Here is a 22,881-nt window from a genome sequence, read left to right on the forward strand (position 1 = left end):
CCTGAAAAGGCAGTTTGGCAGTGCCAGGGTCTGTGCTACAGACCACTGGGAGCATGGAATTGTGCCAACTATGCCAGGATGGTATAGAGGGGGCAATTCCATGATCTTAGACATGTTACATGGCCATATTCGGAGTTACCATTGTGAAGCTACACATAGGTAGTGACCTATGTGTAGTGCACGCAGATAATGGTGTCTCCAGCACTCACAAAGTCGGGGAATTTGCCCTGAACAATGTGGGGGCACCTTGGCTAGTGCCAGGGTGCCCACACACTAAGTAACTTTGCACCTAACCTTTACCAGGTAAAGGTTAGACATATAGGTGACTTATAAGTTACTTAAGTGCAGTGAAAATGGCTGTGAAATAATGTTGGCATTATTTCATTCAGGGTGCAGTGGCAGGCCTGTGTAAGAATTGTCAGAGTTCCCTATGGGTGGCAAAAGAAATGCTGCAGCCCATAGGGATCTCCTGGAACCCCAATACCCTGGGTACCTTAGTACCATATACTAGGGAATTATAAGGGTGTTCCAGTAAGCCAATGAGAATTGGTAAAATTGGTCACTAGCCTGTTAGTGACAATTTGAAAGTAATGAGAGAGCATAACCACTGAGGTTCTGGTTAGCAGAGCCTCAGTGAGACAGTTAGTCACTACACAGGTAACACAGTCAGGCACACTTATGAGCACTGGGGCCCTGTGTTGCAGGGTCCCAGTGACACATACAACTAAAACAACATATATACAGTGAAAAATGGGGGTAACATCCCAGGCAAGATGATACTTTCCTACACAACCCCCCCCCCCCCCAAACGAAGGACAATAAGACTAGTCATTACCTGATGGGTCTTCATTGTCTAAGTGGAAATATCTGGAGAGTCCATCTGCATTGGAGTGGGTACTCCCAGGTCTATGTTCCACTGTATAGTCCATTCCCTGTAGAGATATGGACCACCTCAACAATTTAGGATTTTCACCTTTCATTTGTTTTAGCCAAAGTAGAGGTTTGTGGTCTGTTTGAACAATGAAGTGAGTGCCAAACAGGTATGGCCTAAACTTCTTCAAAGCCCAGACCACAGCAAAGGCCTCCCTCTCAATGGCAGACCAACGCTTTTCTCTAGGGGTCAACCTCCTACTAATAAAAGCAACAGGTTGATCCTGGCCCTCAGAATTTAGTTGTGATAGGACTGCCCCTACTCCTAATTCAGATGCATCAGTCTGGACATAGAATTTTTTAGAGTAACAAGGGCTTTTCAGGACAGGTGCAGAGCACATAGCCTGCTTCAGCTCCTCAAAAGCTTTTTGACAGTTTGCTGTCCACAATACCTTTTTAGGCATTCTTTTGGATGTGAGGTCATTAAGAGGGGCTGCAATGGAGCCATAGTTCTTGATGAACCTCCTGTAATACCCAGTGAGGCCTAAAAAGGCCCTCACCTGAGTCTGAGTAGTAGGGGGAGTCCAATCCATAATTGTTTGGATCTTCCCCTGCAGTGGTGCAATCTGTTCTCCACCAACCAGGTGTCCCAGATAAACCACCTTCCCCTGCCCTATCTGGCACTTTGAAGCCTTGATAGTGAGGCCTGCTTTTTGCAGGGCCTCCAAAACTTTCCAAAGGTGGACCAGGTGATCATCCCAGCTGGAGCTAAAGACAGCTATATCGTCCAGATATGCTGCACTGAAGGCTTCCAGCCCTTGCAGGACTGTATTCACCAACCTCTGAAAAGTGGCAGGTGCATTCTTCAAACCAAAAGGCATTACTGTGAATTGGTAATGTCCTCCAATGGTAGAAAATGCAGTTTTAGGTTTAGCATCTTCTGATAATTTGATCTGCCAATACCCTGCAGTCAAATTAAAAGTGCTTAGATACTTGGCAGATGCCAGTGTATCTATGAGCTCATCTGCCCTGGGTATAGGGTGAGCATCAGTTTTGGTTACCTGGTTGAGACCTCTGTAATCAACACAAAACCTCATTTCCTTTTTTCCATCTTTGGAATGAGGTTTTGGCACAAGTACCACAGGATAGGCCCATGGACTTTCAGAATGCTCAACCACTCCTAGTTCCAACATTTTCTGGACTTCTTGCTTTATGCAGTCTCTGACATGGTCAGGCTGCCTATGGATCTTACTTTTGACAGGCAAGCTGTCTCCAGTATCTATAGTGTGCTCACACCAAGATGTGGTACCTGGCACAGTAGAGAAGAGTTCAGAAAACTGACCCAGGAGATTTATGCAATGGTCTTTCTGCTCAGCAGTAAGACAATCAGCCAAAACTACACCTTCCACAAGAGCATCTTGTTCTGTGGAAGAGAAGAGATCAGGTAGAGGATCACTGTCTTCTTCCTGTCCCTCATCAGTTGCCATGAGCAGGGTGAGATCAGCCCTGTCATAGTAGGGTTTCAGGCGGTTGACATGGAGCACCCTAAGGGGACTCCTGGCAGTGCCTAAGTCAACCAAGTAGGTGACTTCACCCTTCTTTTCAACAATTGTGTGGGGTCCACTCCATTTATCTTGGAGTGCTCTTGGGGCCACAGGCTCCAAGACCCACACTTTCTGCCTTGGTTGGTACTGAACCAAAACAGCCTTCTGGTCATGCCATTGCTTCTGGAGCTCTAGGCTGGCCTGAAGGTTTTTACTGGCCTTCTTCATGTATTCAGCCATCCTTGATCTGACGCCTAGTACATAATCCACAATAGCTTGTTTAGGAGCTTTTAAAGGTTGTTCCCAACCCTCCTTGACAAGTGTGAGTGGACCCCTGACAGGGTGTCCAAAGAGGAGTTCAAAGGGGCTGAAGCCCACTCCTTTCTGGGGTACCTCCCTGTAGGCAAAAAGGAGGCATGGTAAGAGGATTTCCCATCTCCTGCGGAGTTTGTCTGGGAGTCCCATAATCATGCCTTTGAGAGTTTTATTAAACCTCTCCACCAGTCCATTTGTTTTTGGATGATAGGGTGTGGTGAACTTGTAAGTCACCCCACACTCTTTCCACATGGCCTTCAAGTAAGCAGACATGAAATTGCTTCCTCTGTCTGAAACTACCTCTTTTGGGAAGCCCACCCTGGAAAAGATTCCCAGGAGGGCCTTTGCCACTGCAGGAGCTGTAGTGGTCCTAAGAGGAATTGCCTCAGGATATCTTGTGGCATGGTCCACTACCACCAAGATAAACCTATTGCCTGAAGCAGTAGGAGGGTCAAGGGGGCCAACTATGTCAACCCCTACCCTTTCAAAGGGAACCCCAACCACAGGCAGTGGAATAAGGGGTGCCTTTGGAGTGCCACCTGTCTTGCCACTGGCTTGACAGGTTTCACAGGACTTACAAAATTCCTTTGTGTCCTCAGACATCCTAGGCCAATGAAACGGGGGAACAAGCCTGTCCCAAGTTTTCATTTGTCCTAGATGCCCAGCAAGGGGAATATCATGTGCAAGAGTTAGGAGGAACTTTCTGTACTCCTGAGGAATCACTAATCTTCTGGCTGCCCCAGGTTTAGGATCCCTTGACTCAGTGTACAAGAGGTTGTCCTCCCAGTAAACTCTGTGAGAGTCACTGATATCCCCATTTGCTTGTTTGACAGCTTGCTGTCTTAGACCCTCTAATGTGGGACAGGTTTGCTGTGCCACACTCAGTTCCTCCCTGGCAGGCCCCCCTTCACCCAAAAGCTCAGCAGTGTCTGCTTCCAGCTCCTCTGGTGTAGGTTCTGCACAGGGTGGAAACTCTTCTTCCTCAGAAGAAGAATCCACTGTAGAGGGAGGGATAGTAGGAAGTGGTTTGCTTCTACTAGCCCTAGCTTTAGGGAGCACTTGGTCCATTGTTCCAGGATCCAAGCTTCCCTGTCCTTTTTGCTTTTTGGCCTGAGCCCTTGTCAAAGCAAAAATATGCCCTGGAATGCCCAGCATTGCTGCATGGGCCTCCAACTCCACATCTGACCAAGCTGATGTCTCCAAATCATTCCCTAATAGACAGTCTACAGGTAAATCTGAAGCTACCACAACTTTCTTTGGACCAGTAACCCCCCCCAGTTGAGATTTACAACAGCCATGGGGTGGCTAAGTGTGTTGTTGTGAGCATCGGTTTCTTGGTACTGGTGACCAAGTAGGTGTTGTTCAGGGTGTACCAGTTTCTCAATCACCATTGTGACACTGGCACCTGTGTCCCTGTAGGCCTCGACCTCAACACCATTTATTAGGGGTAGTTGCTTGTACTTATCCAAGTTATGGGGACAAGCAACCAAAGTGGCTAAATCAATAGCCCCTTCAGAGACTAAAACAGCCTCTGTGGTCTCCCTAATCAGACCAACCCCAACTAAGTTACCAATAGTGAGCCCAGCTACTCCCTTGGATTGGCTAATAGTAGGTTTGCTCCCACCACCACTGCTATTAGTAGGGACACTAGGTGTAGCAGTAGGGGTTGTAGTGGTAGGAGGCTTGGTGCTTTTCTTTGGACAACTGGGATCTGCTGTCCAATGGCCTTTTACTTTACATAAATAGCACCATGGTTTCTTTTCTTGATTATGTTTTGAAGAGGATTTAGGCCCACCACCCCCACCAGAGTGTTTTTGGGGACCTGATGAAGACTCATTTTTAGATTTGTCCCCACCTTTGTCTGAAGGCTTATCATCCTTCTTCTTGCCATCTTTGTCACCCCCTGTATGAACTTTTCTGTTCACTCTTGTTCTGACCCATTTGTTTGCCTTCTTTCCCAATTCTTGGGGAGAGGTCAGATCAGAGTCTACCAAGTACTGGTGCAACAAATCTGACACACAATTATTAAGAATATGCTCTCTCAGGATTAAGTTATACAGGCCTTCATAGTCAGTCACTTTACTGCCATGTAAACACCCTTCCAAGGACTTCACTGAATGGTCAATGAAATCAACCCAATCTTGTGAAGACTCCTTTTTGGTCTCTCTGAACTTTATCCTGTATTGTTCAGTGGTTAAGCCATAACCATCAAGGAGTGCATTCTTAAGAATAGTGAAATTGTTGGCATCACCTTCTTTCACAGTAAGGAGTCTATCCCTACCCTTACCACTAAATGATAGCCATAGGATAGCAGCCCACTGCCTTTGAGGGACCTCCTGAACATTACAGGCCCTCTCAAGTGCAGCAAACCACTTGTTAATGTCATCCCCCTCCTTATAAGGGGGAACTATCTTATGCAGATTCCTGGAATCATGCTCTTTTACAGGATGACTATGGGGAATACTGCTGCTGCCACCATGGGTGTCTAAACCCAGCTTCTGTCTTTCTTTTTCTATCTCTAGAGATTGTCTATCTAAATCCAGCTGTTGCTTCTTGAGCTTCAGCCTGGATGTCTCCACTCTCAATTTATTGAGCTCCCTTTCTAACATTCTGTCATCAGGGTGGGTGAGAGGGACATGCCTAGAAACAGAAGTGTGATGAGAATGGACAGAAGGAGACCTGTCCCTAACAGATGGAACCTTAACAAGTTTACTAACAGTATAATGTGAGAGCACACCATCTGAATTATGTGAATGCCTACTCCTACTGTGATGAGAGACCACACTATCTGTATGGTGTGACTCTGCATCATCTTCAACCCTGCTAGGCTGTCTGATACTGGGCAGGCTAGGAAGTTTCCTTCCAGAATCTATCTCTAGGGGAGTCCCTGGATCAGATTGGGAACCATCAACTGCTTTATCAACAGATGTGGCCATTGTGGCCTTATCTTGTTCTCTAAGCATGTTAAGTAACAATTCCAAAGAAGGATTCTTCCCTACACTCAAACCTCTTTCTATGCAGAGACTCCTTGCTCCTTTACAGCTAAGGTGATCATATGCAATCTTGGACAGATCAACATTTTGGCCTGTGCCAGACATTTTAGAAAGAGTTAAGTGATAGAAAAAGTGAAGAAAAAGTTTTTCAGAACTTTTAGAAAGACAGAAAAAAAAACTTTTAAAACTTTTTAGAACTTTTTAGAAAGTTTAGAAGTACTTTTCAGCACTTAGAAAAGAGTGAAAAAAGGGAATGCAAAACTTTTTAGTTATGTGTACATACACTGAACTTGTTTTGTATATTTTTCTCTTATGAAAAGTACAATGTCAAGAGTGGTAAGTAGTCTCAAAGCACTTATCCCACCGCTGCACAACCAATGTAGGAGGCTGGACTGGCTTGTAGTGAGTACCAAGGGGTACTTACACCTTGCACCAGGCCCAGGTATCCCTTATTAGTGTATAGGGTGTCTAGCAGCTTAGGCTGATAGATAATGGTAGCTCAGCAGAGAAGCTTAGGCTGAACTAGGAGACGTGTGAAGCTACTACAGTACCACTAATGCCATATGCACAATATCATAAGAAAACACAATACACAGTTATACTAAAAATAAAGGTACTTTATTTTTATGACAATATGCCAAAAGTATCTCAGTGAGTACCCTCAGTATGAGGATAAGAAATATACACAAGATATATGTACACAATACCAAAAATATGCAGTATAGTCTTAGAAAACAGTGCAAACAGTGTAAAATTACAATAGGATGCAATGGGAGCACATAGGGATAGGGGCAACACAAACCATATACTCCAAAAGGGGAATGCGAATCACGAATGGACCCCAAACCTATGTGACCTTGTAGAGGGTCGCTGGGACTATTAGAAAATAGTAAGGGTTAGAAAAATACCCCACCCCAAGACCCTGAAAAGTGAGTGCAAAGTGCACTAAAGTTCCCCCAAAGACACAGAAGTCGTGATAGAGGAATAATGCAAGAAAAACACAACCCAGCAATGCAACAACAATGGATTTCCAGTCGAGGGTACCTGTGGAACAAGGGGACCGAGTCCAAAAGTCACAAGCAAGTCGGAGATGGGCAGATGCCCAAGAAATGCCAGCTGTTGGTGCAAAGAAGCTTCTACTGGACTGAAGAAGCTGAGGATTCTGCAGGAACGACAAGGGCTAGAGACTTCCCCTTTGGAGGATGGATCCCCCACGCCGTGGAGAGTCATGCAGAAGTGTTTTCCCGCCGGATGGACGCCAACAAGCCTTGCTAGCTGCAAGTCGTGCGGTTAGCGTTTTTGGATGCTGCTGTGGCCCAGGATGGACCAGGATGTCTCCAATTTCGTCTGGGGACAGAGGGGACGCCGAGCAAGAAAAGGAGCCCTCTCAGAAGCAGGCAGCACCCGCAGAAGTGCCAGAACAGGCACTACGAAGAAAAGTGAAACGGTGCTCGCCTGAAGTTACACAAAGGAGTCCCACGTCGCCGGAGACCAACTTAGAAAGTCGTGCAATGCAGGTTAGAGTGCCGTGGACCCAGGCTTGGATGTGCACAAAGGATTTCCGCCGGAAGTGCACAGGAGCCGGAGAAGTTGCAAAAGTCGCGGTTACCAACAATGCAGTCTGGCGTGGGGAGGCAAGGACTTACCTCCACCAAACTTGGACCTAAGAGTCACTGGACCGTGGGGGTCACTTGGACAGTCTTGCTGGATTCAAGGGACCTCGCTCGTCGTCGTGAGAGGAGACCCAAGGGACCGGTGATGCAGCTTTTTGGTGCCTGCGGTTGCAGGGGGAAGATTCCGTCGACCCACGGGAGATTTCTTCGCAGCTTCTGATGCAGAGAGGAGGCAGACTACCCCCACAGGATGCACCACCAAGAAAAACAGTCGAGAAGGCAGCAGGAGCAGCGTTACAAGGTTGCAGTAGTCGTCTTAGCTACTTTGTTGCAGTTTTGCAGGCTTCCAGCACGGTCAGCAGTCGATTTCTTGGCAGAAGGTGAAGAGAGAGATGCAGAGGAACTCTGATGAGCTCTTGCATTCGTTATCTGAGGAATCCCCAAAGAAAGAGACCCTAAATAGCCAGAAAAGAGGGTTTGGCTACTTAGGAGAGAGGATAGGCTAGCAACACCTGAAGGAGCCTATCAGAAGGAGTCTCTGACGTCAGCTGTGGGCACTGGCCACTCAGAGCAGTCCAGTGTGCCAGCAGCACCTCTGTTTCCAAGATGGCAGAGGTCTGGAGCACACTGGAGGAGCTCTGGGCACCTCCCAGGGGAGGTGCAGGTCAGGGGAGTGGTCACTCCCCTTTCCTTTGTCCAGTTTCGCGCCCAAGCAGGGCTGAGGGGTCCCTGAACCGGTGTAAACTGGCTTATGCAGAATTGGGCACATCTGTGCCCAAGAAAGCATTTCCAGAGGCTGGGGGAGGCTACTCCTCCCCTGCCTTCACACCATTTTCCAAAGGGAGAGGGTGTAACACCCCCTCTCTGAGGAAGTCCTTTGTTCACAGGTAACACAGTCAGGCACACTTATGAGCACTGGGGCCCTGTGTTGCAGGGTCCCAGTGACACATACAACTAAAACAACATATATACAGTGAAAAATGGGGGTAACATGCCAGGCAAGATGGTACTTTCCTACATCGTCTCACAGACATAAAGGACCCAGTTCATAAATGTATCTCTTACCATAAACATGCCGGCCAGTTGTTGGACCAGGCCATTTTTGCAGGGTCATCCTCAAACTTTTTGCCTCCTTCCTCCTATTTTTTGTGACCAGTTTTTGTTGGCTTGAGGACTCTGGGCACTTTACCACCGCTAACCAGTGCTAAAGTGCACAAAAGTGATATATATATATATATATATATATGAGAGAGAGAGAGAGAGAGAGAGAAAGAGATCTATATATATAGAGAGAGATATAGATATATAGATATACATATCTAAATATAGATATATCTGTCTATATATAGATCTACATATCTATATCAATATATCTATATATAGATCTATATATATATATATATATATATATATATATGTATATATACAGCTATATTTTTAATAGCTGTATGGTTTCCCTTGGGGGGAGGGGGGCATAGTGTCCCCCAGGAAAACCATACAGCTATTAAAAAGAAATTGCCCCCACAGGGGGTCAACCCTGCAGACGGACGACCCTCTGTCAATTACATTTTTATTTTGAATTTAATAAAAAATAAATCTAATTTTTAACCCCTGAGGGGGTGCGATGGCGCCCCCCCAGGGGTGAACCTACATTTATTTATTTTTAAATATGCAACGGGGGGTATCCCATTTTCAGAGGGGGCCAACCCCCCAAGTGAAATTCCTGATGTCTAGTTGGGTTTCCTGGCCAAGAAACCATTTCAGGAAGGCCTCGTTTGAAAGGGAGAATCCACCTTTGAAATGAGACCTTCCAAAACAGTGGGCCCGTTTGAAACGCTGAAGGCAACAAAGGTTCCACCTTTTTGAGATTCATGAGTGAAAAGATTCTAGTATAACTTTCTTCCTCAAAGTACATCTCTAGAAGAAGAACTAGTTCTAGTACTGCCCTTTGTGTGTGGGGAGCCTGTGAAATTCAGTTCCCATTCCTGAAGGGTCTTAACTGGTAGCTAGCCAGCTCTAGCCTTTAAATGTCCTGCCGGACTCGCTCTCCAGAAAGAGCTGCTTGGAACAGGTGAAGAAGAGATGGCCCCTGCTTGCTGCACTAACAAATGTGCGTCCAACTACTTTTTTTTATCAACAACATCCCCGTGGAGTTGTGGAGCTCTGCATTTTGTGCAAAAACCCTTCTATTGCTTCAATTCCCAGCTAATAACATTTCATTCTATCTATTCCAAAGGTAAGGCAACTCATCTTGAGCAACCAGCTTTACAATGTATGGTTGCTCTATCCTCTCATCCTCACATTGGATGTATTACATTTTGTGGTATTGTATCTAACATTCTTGTCTTTGCAGGTTGTCTTAACTTTAAGGGTTGCATTTCTTCAGTGTGTTCTCTTTGTTAGTTGTTGCACATACACCACATGAATACAAAGCTGAGCACGGCTTATCACAGAAACCAGTTCACCTTTTAGATGTCAGACTGTCTGCAGCTCATATCAAGTCTGTTGTCACTTTCTCTTCTAACTCAGCATTCCATCAGGTGGAGCGCCCATTTGCTTTCAAATGTTATAATACGATGGGGTTGAACCTACTCATCCTATAGGGGTGGGTAATCTAGCATGAGTACACACTTAACAGATTTGAATTGTCTTTTTCTTGTGCAGAGTTTCTTGATGGACATCACCTGTGGGCACCACATGTGGGTCGGTCTCCGGAGGAGAGGGGGTGGATTCCACTGGGCCAACGATACCGCCTGCAACAACACACTGTAAGAATCTATTATGTTTGCTCTTTCAAATGCATTTTTTTAGTTACTGAAACAAATAAAAGAATGGTAATAATGAAAAGGTAGTGGCTGTTTATCCAGCCAACAGTTTAATAGTGAATTTCTGCTGCTTTTTGCCTGGCTGTAGGTACTATTTGGCCAGCTGCTTTGTAATTAGGTAGCAAATATCGCTGTTTATCTGGCTGCCGAATAAATAGCATAGACTATGTAGTATCCGGCCGGCAGTTGTGCAAATAGCAAAGAAACATCAGCACTTACCCATCCCGCTGACTAAATAGCAGAGATCATGTACTATTTGACGGTGTGTGAGAAGGTAGCCTCTTTCTAGCCTTGTTACCCCCACTTTTGGCCTGTTTGTGAGTGTATGTCAGGGTGTTTGTCACTGTTTTCACTGTCTCACTGGGATCCTGATAGCCAGGCCTCAGTGCTCATAGTGAAAACACTATGTTTTCAGTATGTTTGTTATGTGTCACTGGGATCCTGCTAGTCAGGACCCCAGTGCTCATAAGGTTGTGGCCTATATGTATGTGTCACTGGGACCCTGTCACACAGGACCCCAGTGCTCATAGGTGTGCATGTATGTGTTCCCTGTGTGGTGCCTAACTGTCTCACTGAGGCTCTGCTAACCAGAACCTCAGTGGTTATGCTCTCTCATTACTTTCAAATTGTCACTAACAGGCTAGTGACCATTTTTACCAATTTACATTGGCTTACTGGAACACCCTTATAATTCCCTAGTATATGGTACTGAGGTACCCAGGGTATTGGGGTTCCAGGAGATCCCTATGGGCTGCAGCATTTCTTTTGCCACCCATAGGGAGCTCTGACAATTCTTACACAGGCCTGCCACTGCAGCCTGAGTGAAATAACGTCCACGTTATTTCACAGCCATTTTACACTGCACTTAAGTAACTTATAAGTCACCTATATGTCTAACCTTTACCTGGTAAAGGTTAGGGGCAAAGTTACTTAGTGTGTGGGCACCCTGGCACTAGCCAAGGTGCCCCCACATTGTTCAGAGCCAATTCACTGAACTTTGTGAGTGCGGGGACACCATTACACGCGTGCACTACATATAGGTCACTACCTATATGTAGCTTCACAATGGTAACTCCGAATATGGCCATGTAACATGTCTATGATCATGGAATTGCCCCCTCTATGCCATCCTAGCATAGTTGGCACAATCCCATGATCCCCGTGGTCTGTAGCACAGACCCTGGTACTGCCAAACTGCCCTTCCTGGGGTTTCACTGCAGCTGCTGCTGCTGCCAACCCCTCAGACAGGCATCTGCCCTCCTGGGGTCCAGCCAGGCCTGGCCCAGGATGGCAGAACAAAGAACTTCCTCTGAGAGAGGGTGTGACACCCTCTCCCTTTGGAAAATGGTGTGAAGGCAGGGGAGGAGTAGCCTCCCCCAGCCTCTGGAAATGCTTTGTTGGGCACAGAGGTGCCCAATTCTGCATAAGCCAGTCTACACCGGTTCAGGGACCCCTTAGCCCCTGCTCTGGCGCGAAACTGGACAAAGGAAAGGGGAGTGACCACTCCCCTGACCTGCACCTCCCCTGGGAGGTGTCCAGAGCTCCTCCAGTGTGCTCCAGACCTCTGCCATCTTGGAAACAGAGGTGCTGCTGGCACACTGGACTGCTCTGAGTGGCCAGTGCCACCAGGTGACGTCAGAGACTCCTGCTGATAGGCTCCTTCAGGTGTTAGTAGCCTATCCTCTCTCCTAGGTAGCCAAACCCTCTTTTCTGGCTATTTAGGTTCTCTGTCTCTGGGGAAACTTTAGATAACGAATGCATGAGCTCAGCCGAGTTCCTCTGCATCTCCCTCTTCACCTTCTGATAAGGAAACGACCGCTGACCGCGCTGGAAGCCTGCAAACCTGCAACATAGTAGCAAAGACGACTACTGCAACTCTATAACGCTGATCCTGCCGCCTTCTCGACTGTTTTCCTGCTTGTGCATGCTGTGGGGGTAGCCTGCCTCCTCTCTGCACCAGAAGCTCCGAAGAAATCTCCCGTGGGTCGACGGAATCTTCCCCCTGCAACCGCAGGCACCAAAAAGCTGCATTACCGGTCCCTTGGGTCTCCTCTCAGCACGACGAGCGAGGTCCCTCGAATCCAGCGATGCTGTCCAAGTGACCCCCACAGTCCAGTGACTCTTCAGCCCAAGTTTGGTGGAGGTAAGTCCTTGCCTCACCTCGCTGGGCTGCATTGCTGGGAACCGTGACTTTGCAGCTACTCCGGCCCCTGTGCACTTCCGGCGGAAATCCTTTGTGCACAGCCAAGCCTGGGTCCACGGCACTCTAACCTGCATTGCACGACTTTCTAAGTTGGTCTCCGGCGACGTGGGACTCCTTTGTGCAACTTCGGCGAGCACCGTTTCACGCATCCTCGTAGTGCCTGTTTCTGGCACTTCTCCGGGTGCTACCTGCTTCAGTGAGGGCTCTTTGTCTTGCTCGACGTCCCCTCTCTCTTCAGGTCCAATTTGTGACCTCCTGGTCCCTCCTGGGCCCCAGCAGCGTCCAAAAACGCCAAACGCACGATTTGCGTGTAACAAGGCTTGTTGGCGTCCTTCCGGCGGGAAAACACTTCTGCACGACTCTCCAAGGCGAGAGGGATCCGTCCACCAAAGGGGAAGTCTCTAGCCCTTTTTGTTCCTGCAGAAACCTCAGCTTCTTCTGTCCAGTCGAAGCTTCTTTGCACCCACAGCTGGCATTTCCTGGGCATCTGCCCATCTACGACTTGCTTGTGACTTTTGGACTTGGTCCCCTTGTTCCACAGGTACCCTAGATTGGAAATCCACAGTTGTTGCATTGCTGGTTTGTGTCTTTCCTGCATTATTCCTCTAACACGACTACTTTGTCCTTAGGGGAACTTTGGTGCACTTTGCACTCACTTTTCAGGGTCTTGGGGAGGGTTATTTTGCTAACTCTCACTATTTTCTAATAGTCCCAGCGACCCTCTACAAGGTCACATAGGTTTGGGGTCCATTCGTGGTTCGCATTCCACTTTTGGAGTATATGGTTTGTGTTGCCCCTATCCCTATGTTTCCCCATTGCATCCTATTGTAACTATACATTGTTTGCACTGTTTTCTAAGACTATACTGCATATTTTTGCTATTGTGTATATATATCTTGTGTATATTTCCTATCCTCTCACTGAGGGTACACTCTAAGATACTTTGGCATATTGTCATAAAAATAAAGTACCTTTATTTTTAGTATAACTGTGTATTGTGTTTTCTTATGATATTGTGCATATGACACTAAGTGGTACTGTAGTAGCTTCACACGTCTCCTAGTTCAGCCTAAGCTGCTCTGCTAAGCTACCATTATCTATCAGCCTAAGCTGCTAGACACCCTATACACTAATAAGGGATAACTGGGCCTGGTGCAAGGTGCAAGTACCCCTTGGTACTCACCACAAGCCAGTCCAGCCTCCTACATTGGTTGTGCAGTGGTGGGATAAGTGCTTGAGACTACTTACCACTCTTGTCATTGTACTTTTCATAAGAGAAAAATATACAAAACAAGGTCAGTGTATATACACATAGCCAAAAAGTTTTGCATTTCCTCTTTTCACTCTTTTCTAAGTGCTGAAAAGTACTCCTAAACTTTCAAAAAGTTCTTAAAAGTTTAAAAAGTTTTTTTTTCTATCTTTCCAAAAAGTTCTGAAAACTTTTGTCTCTTTCTCTATCACTTTAACTCTCTTTAAAAAATGTCTGGCACAGGCCAAAGTGTTGATCTGTCCAAACTTGCATATGACAACCTTAGCTGGAAAAGAGCAAGGAGTCTCTGTATAGAGAGAGGTTTGAGTGTAGAGAAGAATCCTGCCTTGGAACTGTTAATTAACATGCTTAGAGAACAGGATAAGGCCAGAGGTGGCCCATCTGTTGAAAAAGTACCTAATAGTTCCCAATCTGATTCAGGGACTCCCCCAGGAAAAGATTCAGGAAAGAAACTTCCTAGCCTGCCCATTACTAGACAATCTAGCATAGATGGTAATGATGATGAGCCACACCAAATAAATAGTGTTGTCTCACATCATAGCAAAAGCATTTATTCTCACCATACTGGTAGTAATGTTTCTGTAAACCAAGCTGTTAAGTTGGCTTCTGTAAGGGACAGGTCTCCTTCTGTTCATTCCCATCATAGCTCTGTTTCTAGAAGTGTCCCTCCCACCAACCCTGATGACAGAATGTTAGAGAGGGAACTCAATAAGTTGAGGGTGGAACAAACCAGACTGAAGCTTAAAAAGCAACAGCTGGATTTGGATAGACAGTCTTTTGAATTAGAGAAGGAAAGACAGAAGTTGGGTTTAGATACCCATGGTGGCAGCAGCAGTATTCCCCATAGTCATCCTGCAAAAGAGCATGATTCCAGGAATCTGCACAAGATAGTTCCCCCTTATAAGGAGGGGGATGACATTAACAAGTGGTTTGCTGCACTTGAGAGGGCCTGTGTTGTACAGGATGTCCCTCAAAGGCAGTGGGCTGCTATCCTATGGCTATCATTTAGTGGAAAAGGTAGGGATAGGCTCCTTACTGTGAAAGAAAATGATGCCAATAATTTTACAGTTCTTAAGAATGCACTCCTGGATGGTTATGGCTTAACCACTGAACAGTACAGGATAAAGTTCAGAGAGACCAAAAAGGAGTCTTCACAAGACTGGGTTGATTTCATTGACCATTCAGTGAAGGCCTTGGAGGGGTGGTTACATGGCAGTAAAGTTACTGATTATGAAAGCCTGTATAACACAATCCCGAGAGAGCATATACTTAATAATTGTGTGTCTGATTTGTTGCACCAGTACCTGGTAGACTCTGATCTGACCTCTCCCCAAGAATTGGGAAAGAAGGCAGACAAATGGGTCAGAACAAGGGTGAACAGAAAAGTTCATACAGGGGGTGACAAAGATGGCAATAAGAAGAAAGATGGTGAAAAATCTCAAGATAAGCATGGGGATAAGGGTAAAACCAAAGATCCCACTTCAAATCTTAAACACTCTTCAGAGGGTGGGGATAAAACAAATTCTTCCTCTTCTTCCCAACCTGCACACATTAAAAAGCCTTGGTGCTTTGTGTGTAAAAACAGAGGCCATAGGCCAGGGGATAAGTCCTGTCCAGGTAAACCCCCTGAGCCTACCACCACTAATACATCAAGCTCTAGTGCCCCTAGCAGTAGTGGTACTAGTGGTGGGACTGCTGGCAACAGTCAAGCAAAGGGTGTAGTTGGGTTCACTTATGGGTCCATAGTGGAAACTGATGTCATCAGTTCCAAGACAGTTTCTGTCACACCTAGTGGCATTGGCCTTGCCACACTGGCTGCTTGTCCCCTTACAATGGATAAGTACAGGCAGACAGTTTCAATAAATGGTGTTGAGGCCTTGGCCTACAGGGACACAGGTGCCAGTTTCACTTTGGTGACTGAAAACCTAGTGCCTCCTGAACAACACATCATTGGACAACAGTATAAGATTATTGATGTCCATAACTCCACTAAGTTTCTTCCCTTAGCTATAATTCAGTTCAGTTGGGGTGGAGTTACTGGCCCTAAGCAGGTGGTGGTATCACCTAGCTTACCTGTAGACTGTCTCTTAGGTAATGACCTAGAGGCCTCAGGTTGGGCTGATGTAGAGTTTTATGCCCATGCAGCCATGCTGGGCATCCCTGAGGAATTGTTCCCTCTCATTTCAAGTGAAATGAAAAAGCAAAGGAGAGAAGGCCTGAAAACTCAGGATCCCTCTCCATCAACAGGTAAAAAGGGTATCACAGTATCCCCTAACCACCCTACCATTCAGGATACTATTCCTGTGGTGGGAGAAACCTCTCCTGGGGTGGCACCTGTTCCAAGGGAATCATCAGCTGGCAAAGCTGGACTCCCTGAGGTGGAAGTACCTCTCTGTGGGATAACTAACATTGGTGAGAAAAAGAGCACCATTTTAGTTAACATGGAGCATCCCTCCAACCCTCCCAGAGAAACTTTAGTGCAGAAACCCTGCACTACCTCACAACACTTAGGACAGCATCCCTGCCCTAGTGTGGAGCTCATAGAACAGCATCCCTGCCCTGCTCCAACTCAAGAGAAACAGCATCCCTGTTCTCTCTTCCAGCCAGATGGACAAAGTTCTTGCCCAGCTATGGCTTTTCTGAGACAGCATCCCTGTCTGGCATTTCCATCACTACAAATAGGTTCAGTGGACAATTCCCACTGCTCTAAACTAAAACTTACTGATAGAAACTCTGAAAATACATCTTCACATTGTTGCTTAGCTAAAAAACTTCAAACAGGGTGGTTTACATCCCCACAGGGAAGTAACCATATAGTGGATGATAAAGGGAGTAACCAGTCTATTGCAGAGCTACTCTCTACTTATCACCACTTAGACAATAAAGTCTCAACTGGCCAAGGTTAGCCTTATTGTCCTTCGTTTGGGGGGGGGTTGTGTGAGAAGGTAGCCTCTTTCTAGCCTTGTTACCCCCACTTTTGGCCTGTTTGTGAGTGTATGTCAGGGTGTTTGCCACTGTTTTCACTGTCTCACTGGGATCCTGATAGCCAGGCCTCAGTGCTCATAGTGAAAACACTATGTTTTCAGTATGTTTGTTATGTGTCACTGGGATCCTGCTAGTCAGGACCCCAGTGCTCATAAGGTTGTGGCCTATATGTATGTGTCACTGGGACCCTGTCACACAGGACCCCAGTGCTCATAGGTGTGCATGTATGTGTTCCTTGTGTGGTGCCTAACTGTCTCACTGAGGCTCTGCTAACCAGATCCTCAGTGGTTATGCTCTCTCATTACTTTCAAATTGTCACTAACAGGCTAGTGACCATTTTTACCAATTTACATTGGCTTACTGGAACACCCTTATAATTCCCTAGTATATGGTACTGAGGTACACAGGGTATTGGGGTTCCAGGAGATCCCTATGGGCTGCAGCATTTCTTTTGCCACCCATAGGGAGCTCTGACAATTCTTACACAGGCCTGCCACTTCACCCTGAGTGAAATAACGTCCACGTTATTTCACAGCCATTTTACACTGCACTTAAGTAACTTATAAGTCACCTATATGTCTAACCTTTACCTGGTAAAGGTTAGGGGCAAAGTTACTTAGTGTGTGGGCACCCTGGCACTAGCCAAGGTGCCCCCACATTGTTCAGAGCCAATTCACTGAACTTTGTGAGTGCGGGGACACCATTACACGCGTGCACTACATATAGGTCACTACCTATATGTAGCTTCACAATGGTAACTCCGAATATGGCCATGTAACATGTCTATGATCATGGAATTGCCCCCTCTATGCCATCCTAGCATAGTTGGCACAATCCCATGATCCCAGTGGTCTGTAGCACAGACCCTGGTACTGCCAAACTGCCCTTCCTGGGGTTTCACTGCAGCTGCTGCTGCTGCCAACCCCTCAGACAGGCATCTGCCCTCCTGGGGTCCAGCCAGGCCTGGCCCAGGATGGCAGAACAAAGAACTTCCTCTGAGAGAGGGTGTGACACCCTCTCCCTTTGGAAAATGGTGTGAAGGCAGGGGAGGAGTAGCCTCCCCCAGCCTCTGGAAATGCTTTGTTGGGCACAGAGGTGCCCAATTCTGCATAAGCCAGTCTACACCGGTTCAGGGACCCCTTAGCCCCTGCTCTGGCGCGAAACTGGACAAAGGAAAGGGGAGTGACCACTCCCCTGACCTGCACCTCCCCTGGGAGGTGTCCAGAGCTCCTCCAGTGTGCTCCAGACCTCTGCCATCTTGGAAACAGAGGTGCTGCTGGCACACTGGACTGCTCTGAGTGGCCAGTGCCACCAGGTGACGTCAGAGACTCCTGCTGATAGGCTCCTTCAGGTGTTAGTAGCCTATCCTCTCTCCTAGGTAGCCAAACCCTCTTTTCTGGCTATTTAGGTTCTCTGTCTCTGGGGAAACTTTAGATAACGAATGCATGAGCTCAGCCGAGTTCCTCTGCATCTCCCTCTTCACCTTCTGATAAGGAAACGACCGCTGACCGCGCTGGAAGCCTGCAAACCTGCAACATAGTAGCAAAGACGACTACTGCAACTCTATAACGCTGATCCTGCCGCCTTCTCGACTGTTTTCCTGCTTGTGCATGCTGTGGGGGTAGCCTGCCTCCTCTCTGCACCAGAAGCTCCGAAGAAATCTCCCGTGGGTCGACGGAATCTTCCCCCTGCAACCGCAGGCACCAAAAAGCTGCATTACCGGTCCCTTGGGTCTCCTCTCAGCACGACGAGCGAGGTCCCTCGAATCCAGCGATGCTGTCCAAGTGACCCCCACAGTCCAGTGACTCTTCAGCCCAAGTTTGGTGGAGGTAAGTCCTTGCCTCACCTCGCTGGGCTGCATTGCTGGGAACCGCGACTTTGCAGCTACTCCGGCCCCTGTGCACTTCCGGCGGAAATCCTTTGTGCACAGCCAAGCCTGGGTCCACGGCACTCGAACCTGCATTGCACGACTTTCTAAGTTGGTCTCCGGCGACGTGGGACTCCTTTGTGCAACTTCGGCGAGCACCGTTTCACGCATCCTCGTAGTGCCTGTTTCTGGCACTTCTCCGGGTGCTACCTGCTTCAGTGAGGGCTCTTTGTCTTGCTCGACGTCCCCTCTCTCTTCAGGTCCAATTTGCGACCTCCTGGTCCCTCCTGGGCCCCAGCAGCGTCCAAAAACACCAAACGCACGATTTGCGTGTAACAAGGCTTGTTGGCGTCCTTCCGGCGGGAAAACACTTCTGCACGACTCTCCAAGGCGAGACGGATCCGTCCACCAAAGGGGAAGTCTCTAGCCCTTTTTGTTCCTGCAGAAACCTCAGCTTCTTCTGTCCAGTCGAAGCTTCTTTGCACCCACAGCTGGCATTTCCTGGGCATCTGCCCATCTACGACTTGCTTGTGACTTTTGGACTTGGTCCCCTTGTTCCACAGGTACCCTAGATTGGAAATCCACAGTTGTTGCATTGCTGGTTTGTGTCTTTCCTGCATTATTCCTCTAACACGACTACTTTGTCCTTAGGGGAACTTTGGTGCACTTTGCACTCACTTTTCAGGGTCTTGGGGAGGGTTATTTTGCTAACTCTCACTATTTTCTAATAGTCCCAGCGACCCTCTACAAGGTCACATAGGTTTGGGGTCCATTCGTGGTTCGCATTCCACTTTTGGAGTATATGGTTTGTGTTGCCCCTATCCCTATGTTTCCCCATTGCATCCTATTGTAACTATACATTGTTTGCACTGTTTTCTAAGACTATACTGCATATTTTTGCTATTGTGTATATATATCTTGTGTATATTTCCTATCCTCTCACTGAGGGTACACTCTAAGATACTTTGGCATATTGTCATAAAAATAAAGTACCTTTATTTTTAGTATAACTGTGTATTGTGTTTTCTTATGATATTGTGCATATGACACTAAGTGGTACTGTAGTAGCTTCACACGTCTCCTAGTTCAGCCTAAGCTGCTCTGCTAAGCTACCATTATCTATCAGCCTAAGCTGCTAGACACCCTATACACTAATAAGGGATAACTGGGCCTGGTGCAAGGTGCAAGTACCCCTTGGTACTCACCACAAGCCAGTCCAGCCTCCTACATTGGTTGTGCAGTGGTGGGATAAGTGCTTGAGACTACTTACCACTCTTGTCATTGTACTTTTCATAAGAGAAAAATATACAAAACAAGGTCAGTGTATATACACATAGCCAAAAAGTTTTGCATTTCCTCTTTTCACTCTTTTCTAAGTGCTGAAAAGTACTCCTAAACTTTCAAAAAGTTCTTAAAAGTTTAAAAAGTTTTTTTTTCTATCTTTCCAAAAAGTTCTGAAAACTTTTGTCTCTTTCTCTATCACTTTAACTCTCTTTAAAAAATGTCTGGCACAGGCCAAAGTGTTGATCTGTCCAAACTTGCATATGACAACCTTAGCTGGAAAAGAGCAAGGAGTCTCTGTATAGAGAGAGGTTTGAGTGTAGGGAAGAATCCTGCCTTGTAACTGTTAATTAACATGCTTAGAGAACAGGATAAGGCCAGAGGTGGCCCATCTGTTGAAAAAGTACCTAATAGTTCCCAATCTGATTCAGGGACTCCCCCAGGAAAAGATTCAGGAAAGAAACTTCCTAGCCTGCCCATTACTAGACAATCTAGCATAGATGGTAATGATGATGAGCCACACCAAATAAATAGTGTTGTCTCACATCATAGCAAAAGCATTTATTCTCACCATACTGGTAGTAATGTTTCTGTAAACCAAGCTGTTAAGTTGGCTTCTGTAAGGGACAGGTCTCCTTCTGTTCATTCCCATCATAGCTCTGTTTCTAGAAATGTCCCTCCCACCAACCCTGATGACAGAATGTTAGAGAGGGAACTCAATAAGTTTAGGGTGGAACAAACCAGACTGAAGCTAAAAAGCAACAGCTGGATTTGGATAGACAGTCTTTTGAATTAGAGAAGGAAAGACAGAAGTTGGGTTTAGATACCCATGGTGGCAGCAGCAGTATTCCCCATAGTCATCCTGCAAAAGAGCATGATTCCAGGAATCTGCACAAGATAGTTCCCCCTTATAAGGAGGGGGATGACATTAACAAGTGGTTTGCTGCACTTGAGAGGGCCTGTGTTGTACAGGATGTCCCTCAAAGGCAGTGGGCTGCTATCCTATGGCTATCATTTAGTGGAAAAGGTAGGGATAGGCTCCTTACTGTGAAAGAAAATGATGCCAATAATTTTACAGTTCTTAAGAATGCACTCCTGGATGGTTATGGCTTAACCATGGAACAGTACAGGATAAAGTTCAGAGAGACCAAAAAGGAGTCTTCACAAGACTGGGTTGATTTCATTGACCATTCAGTGAAGGCCTTGGAGGGGTGGTTACATGGCAGTAAAGTTACTGATTATGAAAGCCTGTATAACACAATCCCGAGAGAGCATATACTTAATAATTGTGTGTCTGATTTGTTGCACCAGTACCTGGTAGACTCTGATCTGACCTCTCCCCAAGAATTGGGAAAGAAGGCAGACAAATGGGTCAGAACAAGGGTGAACAGAAAAGTTCATACAGGGGGTGACAAAGATGGCAATAAGAAGAAAGATGGTGAAAAATCTCAAGATAAGCATGGGGATAAGGGTAAAACCAAAGATCCCACTTCAAATCTTAAACACTCTTCAGAGGGTGGGGATAAAACAAATTCTTCCTCTTCTTCCCAACCTGCACACATTAAAAAGCCTTGGTGCTTTGTGTGTAAAAACAGAGGCCATAGGCCAGGGGATAAGTCCTGTCCAGGTAAACCCCCTGAGCCTACCACCACTAATACATCAAGCTCTAGTGCCCCTAGCAGTAGTGGTACTAGTGGTGGGACTGCTGGCAACAGTCAAGCAAAGGGTGTAGTTGGGTTCACTTATGGGTCCATAGTGGAAACTGATGTCATCAGTTCCAAGACAGTTTCTGTCACACCTAGTGGCATTGGCCTTGCCACACTGGCTGCTTGTCCCCTTACAATGGATAAGTACAGGCAGACAGTTTCAATAAATGGTGTTGAGGCCTTGGCCTACAGGGACACAGGTGCCAGTTTCACTTTGGTGACTGAAAACCTAGTGCCTCCTGAACAACACATCATTGGACAACAGTATAAGATTATTGATGTCCATAACTCCACTAAGTTTCTTCCCTTAGCTATAATTCAGTTCAGTTGGGGTGGAGTTACTGGCCCTAAGCAGGTGGTGGTATCACCTAGCTTACCTGTAGACTGTCTCTTAGGTAATGACCTAGAGGCCTCAGGTTGGGCTGATGTAGAGTTTTATGCCCATGCAGCCATGCTGGGCATCCCTGAGGAATTGTTCCCTCTCATTTCAAGTGAAATGAAAAAGCAAAGGAGAGAAGGCCTGAAAACTCAGGATCCCTCTCCATCAACAGGTAAAAAGGGTATCACAGTATCCCCTAACCACCCTACCATTCAGGATACTATTCCTGTGGTGGGAGAAACCTCTCCTGGGGTGGCACCTGTTCCAAGGGAATCATCAGCTGGCAAAGCTGGACTCCCTGAGGTGGAAGTACCTCTCTGTGGGATAACTAACATTGGTGAGAAAAAGAGCACCATTTTAGTTAACATGGAGCATCCCTCCAACCCTCCCAGAGAAACTTTAGTGCAGAAACCCTGCACTACCTCACAACACTTAGGACAGCATCCCTGCCCTAGTGTGGAGCTCATAGAACAGCATCCCTGCCCTGCTCCAACTCAAGAGAAACAGCATCCCTGTTCTCTCTTCCAGCCAGATGGACAAAGTTCTTGCCCAGCTATGGCTTTTCTGAGACAGCATCCCTGTCTGGCATTTCCATCACTACAAATAGGTTCAGTGGACAATTCCCACTGCTCTAAACTAAAACTTACTGATAGAAACTCTGAAAATACATCTTCACATTGTTGCTTAGCTAAAAAACTTCAAACAGGGTGGTTTACATCCCCACAGGGAAGTAACCATATAGTGGATGATAAAGGGAGTAACCAGTCTATTGCAGAGCTACTCTCTACTTATCACCACTTAGACAATAAAGTCTCAACTGGCCAAGGTTAGCCTTATTGTCCTTCGTTTGGGGGGGGGTTGTGTGAGAAGGTAGCCTCTTTCTAGCCTTGTTACCCCCACTTTTGGCCTGTTTGTGAGTGTATGTCAGGGTGTTTGCCACTGTTTTCACTGTCTCACTGGGATCCTGATAGCCAGGCCTCAGTGCTCATAGTGAAAACACTATGTTTTCAGTATGTTTGTTATGTGTCAC

General features: G+C 46.5%; 1 protein-coding gene across 1 annotated transcript in view; it reads left to right on the forward strand.

Annotated features, from left to right (window-relative positions):
• LOC138275243 (C-type lectin domain family 2 member L-like) overlaps positions 1 to 22,881 on the forward strand; it is a 98,108-nt gene that overhangs the window by 49,294 nt on the left and 25,933 nt on the right. Inside the window, exon 5 of the mRNA XM_069219076.1 lies at positions 10,000 to 10,103. Coding sequence (XP_069075177.1) covers positions 10,000 to 10,103 — 104 coding nt within the window. The remainder of the gene's footprint in view (positions 1 to 9,999; positions 10,104 to 22,881) is intronic.

Source organism: Pleurodeles waltl, chromosome 2_2 (genome assembly GCF_031143425.1).
Source record: "Pleurodeles waltl isolate 20211129_DDA chromosome 2_2, aPleWal1.hap1.20221129, whole genome shotgun sequence".
Lineage (NCBI taxonomy): Eukaryota > Metazoa > Chordata > Amphibia > Caudata > Salamandridae > Pleurodeles > Pleurodeles waltl.